Raw genomic sequence first — 11467 nt, 5'->3', positions numbered from 1 at the left:
TCAGTTCTTGAGTTGTAATATTACAAAGCCATCAATCAAATTTAAACATCATCTAAAGAGAAAAACAGATACAGTGTTATCTCAGAGCTAAAAGTTGTCATGAAGGCACAAGAGGAAAGCTACTGAAGTAACAATAGTAAATGTGGTATCAGCAGTTGACTAATTATCAACAACAGCTGAATTAGACCAAGTGGGAGGAAAACAAAGTTTTTCCAGAGCAAGGTTTCCAGAATATGGAGGTTAATGTGCTTCAGAAGAAATGGAGAATTTACAAGTGAAATAGCTTCACTTCCTAGTGAGTTGGACTTAATGTCCTTAAAAAGTAAGAGAGGGACTGAATAGATATGAATATTTATTTTGAAATATACAGGTAATTGTTGGCACTGAGGGAAACAAGGTGGTAAAATGAATGAGTTTCTTCCCAGTTTGAAATTGCATTTGCTACAGTATGCAATGTTGGAGGTAGTATTAACCTGCTCATCAAGACTACAGAAATGAAGTTGAGACTCCTTCATGCTTACGTATACTGATCTTTAATTTTAAACATATTCACTTGTTCATGTTAATTCCTTTGGGCTACATTGTGACACCTTTAATGAAAGAATTAAATCTTTACTCCATTTACCATGTAATAGGAAAATATTGTTCATTTTTTGTCCACAACATGGACAGAAGGAAGACTGAGGGCACTCACACAATATGCTTTTATCCTCTTAATTAATAATGTATTATTGTAGTGGCACTCAAAGGTCCCATTAAAGTTTCAGAAATTTAACATTTTGAATAGATTTTTCATGGATTTATCATGTAATTAAATAAGTGAAGTACAAACTGTATAACTCATTGAATTAGACAGAAGTTTCCTGTGAGCACTTTAAATAATCCTCATCCATCAATCATGTAAACACACACTAGCTTGCTGATTGAAAGTATTTTTAATATAGCTTTTTCAAGTTTTTCATGTATTTTTAATGTGTTGTATTTTTTAAAAAATTGTGGCTAAATACATGCAGATTCCTTTTTAATTTTAGATCACATCAGAGAAAGCATGATTTATAAAAGCAAGCTTATTTCCATTGTCCTGAGGGCAGGAACACGTAATTATTTAATCATATGACATACTTCAACCTAAAATGTTTCTGCCCATTGGCTAAGCCTTCATAAATGATTAGTTTTAGTCTACTTCATCCAGGAGGCAAAACATACACATTTAAAATATCCTCACTGTGGGTCAACATGACATTCTTTTTCTCGTGGTTAGAGTATGCACAGATGGAAAGTTGGAACTTTTCTGTTCATATTTTTTTTTAACTTCTACCATTTATACAAACCATGGACCAAAATGGTAAGGGCTGAGCAACTTTGATTTGAGGCAACTCAATGAATTCACTTCCTGAATAAAGTTACCCTATACGAGTTTCCATCTGAATCAAAAATATTTTCCAACTTTAGAAAAGAAAGCCTTGAGCCTACTGATGAATTTCATCAATAAAAACAGGATTGAAGGTTATATAGATTTGCAGTATTGAATAGTTAGCATTACTAGAGCTCTTCAAAATTTTAAGAGCACTTTAGTTTTGAAGACTGAAATGCTCATAATAATGTGAAGTGCTCTCATAATTTTAAATCACTCTGTACTGCAGATCCCCAAATTCTTATTACTGCTAAATTTCAGCTGCTCATTTATTATAATCAACATGTTGGTTTAGAAAAGTGTTGCACTGCCTTTTTTGCCAAAGCTCAAAACCTCATTCTAAATATACAGTGAAATTAGCTGGGCCTTATGAATGATGTCCTTAAAAATGCAAAAACAACAGACCAACAAACCAAGCCACCCAACGACGCTGATAAAAACTTATTATGTCAGCTGAAGTAAAAACACAGAAAAGTTGTTTTATATAAATTTTGTCATACATTTTTTTAACATGGAAATTAAAAAAACCTAGAACACAGTTGACTTGGTAACATTCTCCTTTCACTTGTTAATACAAATATTTTTGGGAGCAATCTACTGTCAAGTAGCTAAATAACTACTTCTTTCTCATTGGAAACAGTATGAGAAATGATAGTGAGGAATGCACACAAGCATGTCAAGAACCACAGTTTACAGAGAAACCATATAAAACAGTGCTAGAAACTTGTTTCTTTTCTCCATACCTAATCACAGAATCAAAGAATAATTGAGGTCGGAAGGCACCTTTCGAGATCGACTGGTCAAACCTCCCTGTTTAAGCAGGATCAGCTACAGCAGGTTGCCCAGGACCATACCCAGCCAGGTTTTTAATATCTCCAAGAATGGAGACTCCAAAACCTCTCCAGGAAAAACTGTTGCAGTGTTTGACCACCTTCACAGTAAAAAAGTATTTTTTGTTTCATGGTTTTTAGTCTGCTCCCATTGCCTCTTTACCTGTCAGTGGGTACTACTGAGAAGAGTCTGTCTCTCATTTTAATTCCAATTCAGCATGCATTTCTACACATTGATAAGACCCCCTTCGAGCCTTCTCCAGGTGGAACAGTCCCAGCTCTCTGAAGGTCTCCTTATATGAAAGAAACTCTAGTCCCTTCGTCATCTTTGTTACTCTTCACTAGACTCAAATTAGTAATTCTGTATCTTTCCTATACTGGGGAACCCAGAACTGGAGGCAACACTACGGCGGATGCCTCACCAGTGCTGAGCAGAGGGCAAGGATTACCTCCCTCAACTTTCTGGCAATACTTTGCCTAACACAGCCTAGGATACCATTAGCCGTCTTTGCAACAAGGCACATTGCTGGGTCATGTTCCACGTGGTCTCCACCAGGACCCACAGGTCTTTTTCTGCCATGTTGCTTTCCAGCTAGTCATCCTCTAGCATATACTAGTGCCTGGGATTGTTCTTCCCCAAGTACATGACTTTGCACTACCCCCTGTTGAACTTTATAAGGTACCTGTCAGCCCATTTATCCAGCCTGTCAAGGTCCCTCTGGATGGAAATTTGACCCTCTGTCGTATCAGCCACTTCTCCCAGTTTTGTGTCATCTGCAAACTTTCTGAGGGTAGACTTCCCCATCATCCAGGTTGTTAACTAGATGTTAAACAGGACTGGACCCAGTATTGTCCTCTGTGGCACACTTCTAGTTCCTGATCTCCAACTAGACTTTGTTCTGCAGATCACCACCCTCTGGGCTAAGCTGTTCAGCCAGTTTTCAATCCACCTCACTGTCTGCTCATCCAACCCATACATCAATGGCTTGTCTGTGAGGAACTTCTAGGAGACAATGTCAAAAGCCTTAACAAAGTCTAGGTAGAAAATTGAGCTGAACTGGAATTAAGATGAGAGAGAGAGACTCTTCTCAGTAGTGCCCACTGTCAGGAAAAGAGGCAATGGGCACAAACTAAAAAACATGAAACACAAAAAAATACTGGTTTTACTGTGAATGTGGTCAAACATTGGAACAGTTTTGACAGAGAGGTTTTGGAGTCTCCATTCTTTGAAGATATTCAAAACCTGACTGGGTACTGTCCTGGGCAGCCTGCTGTAGCTGATCCTGCTTAAATGGGAGGTTTGACCAGTTGATCTCAAAAGGTCCCTTCCATCATCTGGAGTGCTGTGTTCCATTCTGGGCTTCTCAGTGCAAGAGAGACATGGACATACTGGAGGGAGTCCAGAGAAGGGCCTTGAAGATGATAAGAGTCTAGAGCATCTTTCCTGTAAGGAAAGGCTGAGAGAGCTGGGACTCTTTAGTCTTGAAAAGAGAAGGTTCCGGGGCAATTTATAAATTTCTATAAATATCTGAAGATAGGTGCAAAAAGTACAGAGCCAGGCACTTTTGAGTGGTGTCCAGTGGCAGGACGAGAAGCAATGTGCATAAACTGATATACGGGAGGTGTCATCTGAAAATCAGGAAACACTAGGAGGGTAACTGAGCACTAGTACAGTTTGCCCAGAGAGGTTGTGGAATCTCCATCCTTGGAGATATTCAAAAGCCATCTGGTCATGGTCCTGGGCAGCTAGTTCTGGGTAGCCCTGACTGAACAGAGGGATTGGGCAAGGTGACCTCAAAAGGTCCCTTCCAATCCCAACCATTCTGTGATTCCCTTTGCAAGTACCAGGTTCCGCAGAGCACCCCTCACTGTTGTTTTCCTGATCACGTGATCAAGCTGTCAATGCTCTTCTGAAATCTCCTAGACTGTTTGTGCCCTGCTCTGTTGTCCTTCCATGTTAAAGTGTGGTTAAAATTCTCCATGAGGACTAGGGCTTGTGAACTTGAGGCTTCTTCCAGTTGTTTGAAGAAGGCCTCACCTACTTCTTCCTGATCAGGAAGTCCATAACACATACCCATTGTAACAGCAGCCATATTTCTCTGCTCACTCATCTTGACCTGTAAATTCTCCACTGACTCCTGATCCATCCCAGGGCAGGGCTCTGTGCATTCCTGCTGCTCTCTCACAAAAAGGGCAACATGGCCCCTTGTCACTTTGTCAACCTTCCTATAGAGCCTGTATCCATCCATCACATCACTCCAGCTGTGTGAGCTATCCCACCATATTCTGTCATCCCAGTGAGGTCGTAGCCTTGTAACTGCACACAGACTTCTCATTCCTCCTGGTTATTCCCCAGGAATGCACATCTGGGTTACAGTTCACATAATGATAACACTGAAACTTGGGCTTAGTTTTAATTCTTCAGTATGTCTGCCTACGACACCACTTTTTTAGAAGGTTTCATCTTCAGAACTTACCCCTTGCCCATGGTACTTAGCTTAGGGGCTCCCAGTGGACCAATACTGAGGTAAAGAATAGCTGCAATTACATCTTTGAATCTAAGTAGAGGGATGATGTCTTTTAAAATTTTGTCAGTATATATTATAACTAATAAGTAATGGCTGACACTCTAAAGTGACTTAAAGAGTTGTTGAATGATTAATGCCACAATTTCAAATTGACCAATCAGTTTAAAATGCAGTTATGGCAGAGGTACTATAAAGGAACTCTCGTTATTTCTATAAGAGAATGCAAGGGAGACCCAGGTAATCACTTGCCAAATTTTGCCACTCATTTGTCAATGGATGATTTCTTCCATAGCTTTAAGCTCTAAGAGGAAGCAATGTGTGTCACATAGCAGCAACTGTTAATGACTGACTCCAGAGATGCAACAAACCAAGCCTTAGCATAACATGCAAGGATGGGTCCATGGGGGTCCATGGAGATGACAAGCTTCTCTAGCCACTGAGGTCTAAAGGAAGGTGCTAACCTTATATGCTAGACATTCAGCAGTGGCCTGGGTGGCTGTACCTGCACCCATTTTCTTGAGTTGTCAGAAATCCAATGAAGCTCTGAAAAGCACATTTGACTTGGTCTGGGGTAACGATCACTTGGCACAGTAGCACTGACTGTAAGCACTTTCATTTCTTCCCTTGAAATATAAAATTTATCTTATATTTGGAACTGCCTTACATTCATGCCAGTGCAGTGTCCTCATATAATCTGTCTTTGCTGTGCTCAACACCAGAGAAGCTAATCTGAAGGCAGGTTTTTGTCTCTGGATTTAGACTGATAAATAAATGTGACCACCTTTGAATGGGTAAAGGAATGAACGGTAAATGAAAATAAGAAATACTTACAAATAAGGTATTTTTTTTCTATTTTTCTGCTATTTTAAAAGATTAAACTCTGAATTACTACCATCATTCCTTTTTAGTTTTAGCCCAAAAAGAGTTGGCCCTGAGGAATTGCATTTGCATTTGCTACAGAAAGAGAGGTAGGTCCTTCTAGCAACAGTCACTGTTGAGAAGGTACCTCTGTTGATGTGCCTGCCCAGAGTGCTGCTGTGTTAGTGCAGTGTCCCACTGTCCTTCACTCCTGGGCCTTTGGTGATCTAACATGGCCTCACTTAAGACTTATTCTGAGGGATGAAGTTTCACTCAAGGAATATGCTCGTGTGGTCCTGAACCACAACTGGAAAACTGACTGGATATACACCACATCATTGAAGACATCTGTTTGTTTGCAACAAGGTAATTTTTTTTTGGCGGGTAATTATCATCCTCAGTGTTATTTGTGCCACTAATAAGGGACAGTGTAATCCCACATGTCACAACCAAGGTATTTGCTGAAATGGGAAACAAGAAATGTGCCATCAGTGAGATTCAGTCTAGTTATGATTGCGTGGCATACAGCACTGAATATGCAAAATTTGAGTACTTTAAACTTTTTGTGCTTCCCTTAGGCACTAAAGTAAAGTAGATGTCCATCCACTTGAGCTTGGATTACAGGTTTTCATGGAGCTTTTGACAGGTCTAAGCACTCTTACCCCAGAACAGGTATTGCTCAGCACCAGTGTGCAACTACATTCATACTCCCCACCTAAACCTTAAGACCTAATAGAGCTTCCATGCATGCTGAAAAGCTGAAAAACAAGAAAATGCATAATTTATACTAGCCCTAAAAGGGGCAACAGTTTTGGAATGTAATAGGTGGAACTTAGTTAAGATTCAGATGATAACTTAGATACTAACTAGGAGAAATCGAGACAGATTTGATCCCCCCTTCATATACACTGTCAGGAAATACTTAGTCATTTATATATGGTAGGAATAGAAATTGAAAAGCTTACTACTGTGTCTGTATTCTTTATTCAATACCTTCATTTACTTTACAGAATCTTACCATATCTTTATGCCCATGACTGTGTAGAGGTTTTTTACGTTATGTTAATAGCTTTTCAATAAATCTCAATTTTATGATTTTTACAGCATTGTAAAACAGAACAGAGAAATTTTTAATGAACAGTAGGTTCACAAGCATTACCAATGCATGTTCTTCCATCTTCTGCCAGCTTGTAAGGATCAGTACAGAGACATTTGTAGCTGCCTTTAGTGTTAATGCATTTAGCAGAAGGAGAGCATGGTGGATTAATTTCATTTTCACATTCATTGATGTCTGCAAAATGAATACACACTGATCAATAATCATTAAAAATTACAGAGAAGGATTATTACCTTCTCATACACAACTTCTACAAGTATTTATAAATTAAAGATATTGTACATTTTCAGTGACACATAGATACTGCCAAAGATCCTCATTGTTAGTGTTTAAAGCACAAAGTTAGGTTTGTTTTGTTTTGATTTGATTTTTAATTTTTTTTTGTTTTTAAGCTAGAAATGATGAAAAAAGAAAAATGTTGATTTGGTTATGCACCAAAAGCTACAAATGGCAATTGGCTGAATTTTTTAAAATGCAGACTGGAAACTTGAGAGCTCTTCTTGCACATGTTTACGTCCTAAGACTTTGAGTTCCTTTATAAAATTTTTCCATAATGTGCTCTATAGTGGTAGTGAAAATAGTGACACTGACACAGTTCTATACACTTCTAGGCATGATTTTGAGGAGCCAAGGACTCAGGTTAACTTTGGATACAAAATGTATAACAGTAATCTGTGATATCACTGCAAAGATGGTTGTTTCTAGATGCTATGTGAATTCTGTGAAATGACAATGTCCTGGGAGAATGATGAACAGATGAACTATTATGCATTGGAAAATGTACATAATCATTTTGTTCCTGAGGCCATTCAAGACCTTTCATTCTCACATTCTGATTTTGTGATGAAATGGGAGTCAGTGTGGTGTGCAGGAAAGAAAATAGTCAATGAGGGAAAGAATGAAGTCTTTTCCATATTTCTGCATCTTCTTTCTGCATAATATTTACTTGCAGGACTTGGTTCAGTTGCCTAAAGATAGGTATCCAGCACTGGTTTAGATCATTTCCCATTAGTGCTGTATATTAATTGCCATGTTCTTCAATGTCTCTGACCCATGGTCCTGAGAAGCACTGCAAGTCCATATGTGGGCAGTTAACTGAGCCTTCAGTGCCTTCTCTTTTTGGTTATATTCCTTTCCTTTCCTTCCCTATACAATGTTTGATCTGCTACTTCAGGCTATGTAGCTCTTTTTGATCAATATTAGAAACTGACCCTGTAGGAATGATTTACTGACTTGGCTTAGCATTGTCGCTCAGATCACTTAGGAAATTCTGTCATTGGAAATAGGATCAAGCCTGATCCTCCCTTAAATTTTAATACAAAGCAGTAGCTGTGTCCAAAGCTAGCCATCAATTGAGACAGTCAGAAGAATAATCATGCAAGGAATAATCTTAAACTTCAGAAACCTTAAGAAACACTAACTCTCATAACACCTCTCTGCAGCAGGAAAATAATCTGTTGTTCAGGATGAAGATTTCTGAATAAGTATTACTGCCTTCAGGACTACATTTTGGGTTGACTCCCACTGGCTTCGTCATCATCTGGGAAGGAAAACCTGTACAGGCTTTGCCTGCACTGTAATTCAAATGTGCAATTTCAGCTTTTGTAGATCCATAATCATGCTATCTGTTAACTAGCTAAATCTTTTTTCCATCACTAAATAGCGCATGTCAGATCTTGTCAGCGTACCCTACTACTCAAAGAAAGCAATACTTTATTAAAGCAAAGTAAACAGTTATCTATCAAGAGTAAGATATATCCTTAATATAAAGGAAGGTAGCATAGTCTAGCACTAAATGACTTCCTGAATCAATAGAAATGATTTCTGTCAAAGCCAAAGTTAGTAAGCAGGAATTAACAGCTCTCAGATTCCTACGCTTTTGCCAGCAGGCCACTCTGTCTTTTCCAGAGCAGCATATAATTTTGAAACCATCTGCAGAAATGCTAAGCTCTATCCTCCTCATTATATTGCTTGACTTATTCCTAATTTGCTGAACATTTAAAAGAATGAGAACACATTGCACAGACATGCATGGAACAAAGTGCTTTCTACTGTAAAACTCAAGTAGCATCTGCATAAGTGGGTTTTGATGGTTTTCTTTTAATAAAGGCATTGCTTATTTAATATATGCAGCATCTTGTTTTCCTATAGCAGATATACAGTGTTTTGTTTACATTACTGAACATATTAAAAGAAACTAGGACAAGGAATGATTCATTCATATAACTTATTTATTCAGTTTGCTGCCAGAACATTAATCTATTGAAAAAAAATTTATTATAATTCATTTAACAGCTTTATTCCTTTATATGGTATTTATGTGGGTGGAATTCAGTGGATAAATAGGATTTGAATAAAGGAAAGAGCTGCAAATTTCATTTGACTTTTTCCATACCAGGTATACAATTAGAATGAATAGCTTTCTATTCTGCTGTCACAGAAATACTGATAAGCAGACTTCATTGCAGATCAGCTGCAGCACTTGCATTCAAATTAATTTATCACCTTCCATAATATATTCCTAAATATGGCCTTTTCAGGTTTCATTTTTGCTCATGTTCTTATAAAGCTGAGCAGTTTGAGTGTGTGTATATATATGTGTTTTTATATACAAATATATAAAAATAAATATATATAAATAACGATATGTAAATAAATATATATACATACACACCCCCTTATAAGCACACCCATTTGAAATGTGAATGGAGAGAATTCATCCTTCATAGCTGTGAAGAGTGAAGGTCTTGTAATTAAATATTTGCTACATTCTCTTTCTTCCTATCCTGTTCTATTCAACAGTAAAAATAAGGCAAAAAGAAGAGAGAAGATAAAAGAATAATTAAAATAACAGAAAAGTATTCCCCTGAAAATGTGCATGAAATGTCAAAAACCAGGATCTTTTTTACTGAATTTTTACTTGCTCTACTTTTGTACCTGCAGAAGTAATTCACTTCTGGCAAATCTTTTCACAGCTATTTGGGGGAGGGAGGTTGGGACTGAAGTGATAATTAATTTGCTTAATTTCACTTATTCACTTCACAGGTTTTTTTCTTTGTCATTTTTACTTAACTTATTAGGAAGATGCATGAACTACTGGTGCTGAGCTCATTTTGTATCTAGAGCATCCATTGAAACAATGCTAGGAAAATGACGACTGTCTGTCTTGCTGTTATGTTGGATGTTGGGAAAAGCAATGTATAAATCCAATTTGCTGCTTTTTTTCCTACTCGTTGCTAATTGACTCATTTTCGCGTAATTAGGTAATTTTAGTGACATTTTCTTATCATCAACCTGATTGCTGAATCAGGATGGGTAAAGATTGAGAGAGAGCAATTCTGGAGGAAGGAGAGTTTCGCATTATCATGTTATTGTACATACAAACCCAGAAGATTGACTACAAGAGAGCATAGGAGGGAGTTCACTTCTGATGAGCTGTGCTGGACTTTAGCTTTTAGAAAATTCAAAAACAACAGCAAAGAAATAGCTACCTATACAAATGGGAGCCTTGAAGTTCCATCCTTTACTTGTGCAGGTTAATTGCTCTTCTCCTTGTAATTGAAATCCATATTGACATGAATAAGTCACTGTAGATTTTCCACATTCTGAACAGTATACAAAATCACCATTTTCCACACTCTTTGGTGTTCCACATATTTCCTCTACAAATAAAAAAGACTATATTACAAACTCTTAAAAAATTACCACCTTACCCTTGAAAATGGACGTTATTCTCCCTTACTGTTACAAATTAACTTCAGTGAAATTACTCACATGTTTTAAGGTGATCAAGAATTTAATTTTTCATTTCTGGACAGAATTTATATGGAATAGGTCATCTTCGACTTATAATCCTTGTAAAAATAGCATTATCTTCTAACAGTATGTTCCACAGAGTTCTCAGTTAATATTTTCTGTCTAAACTCCGGCCCAAATTGCCATACTGTCTATCACAAGCCATGTTATTAGAGTGAAGTTGGCAAACACTATATTTTTTTTACAGAGGAAGATGAAAAAGAAGGAAAGACCTAGATTCCATTTCTAAGTGGTAGAAATGCTGAAGATCTGCATCAGACCAGTAACTCAAGATCTGCCACAACCAAGGTCAGCGCTCTAACTGCAGATTACTCTCCTCTCCCGTCAGAAAAGACCTGTATTTACCAGCTTACCTTCCTGATAGAAATCTTGCCAAGCTTCTAAATCCATCCCAGGTATACTGTCACAATGCTTAAAGTCCTGTGGAAACTTTTCAAGTTGAAAGACATCTGCTGGCACTTCAGAAATCCCTGTATTGTCACAAATCACGCGGGACAACGAGTGTTTTTTGAGTTCATGCTTTTGCGCTTCTGTGAAAACATTATCATTTTCCCACCAAAATCTAGAAAGATTGATAGAAACATTTTGAAAAGATCAAATTCAAAGAGCTGATTATTCTTAGTTTCACAGTACCCTATGTAAAAGACCAAAAATAAGAATTACAGAAAAATGTAGATGAATACAATAATAATAAAACTAAACACCATGGCCTGCAGACTTACATACCCAGCTTGAAAGTCACAAAAACCGTAGTGTGAGTCTGACATACTGGTCAACTTGGATGATGTGTTAAAGTCAGCTGGTTAAAACTATTCATTATTCACATTTGCAGAATTGCTTTTCATTGATGATACAGGGCCACAAAAAAAGTTACAATCCTGACACAAAAACTTGGAACTAATTT

General features: G+C 37.5%; 1 protein-coding gene across 1 annotated transcript in view; it reads right to left on the bottom strand.

Moving 5' to 3' along the window:
- Positions 1-6760: 6760 nt before the first annotated feature.
- TPO (thyroid peroxidase) overlaps positions 6761-11467 on the bottom strand; it is a 46195-nt gene continuing 41488 nt past the window's right edge. Inside the window, 3 exon segments of the mRNA XM_035889912.1 lie at positions 6761-6921; positions 10239-10409; positions 10917-11125. Coding sequence (XP_035745805.1) covers positions 6761-6921; positions 10239-10409; positions 10917-11125 — 541 coding nt within the window.

Source organism: Egretta garzetta, unplaced genomic scaffold, assembly GCF_000687185.1.
Source record: "Egretta garzetta isolate BGI_Z169 unplaced genomic scaffold, ASM68718v1 scaffold62, whole genome shotgun sequence".
Lineage (NCBI taxonomy): Eukaryota > Metazoa > Chordata > Aves > Pelecaniformes > Ardeidae > Egretta > Egretta garzetta.
The sequence above is the reverse complement of the archived record's forward strand: the minus strand, read 5'-3'. Positions and strand labels throughout refer to the sequence as shown.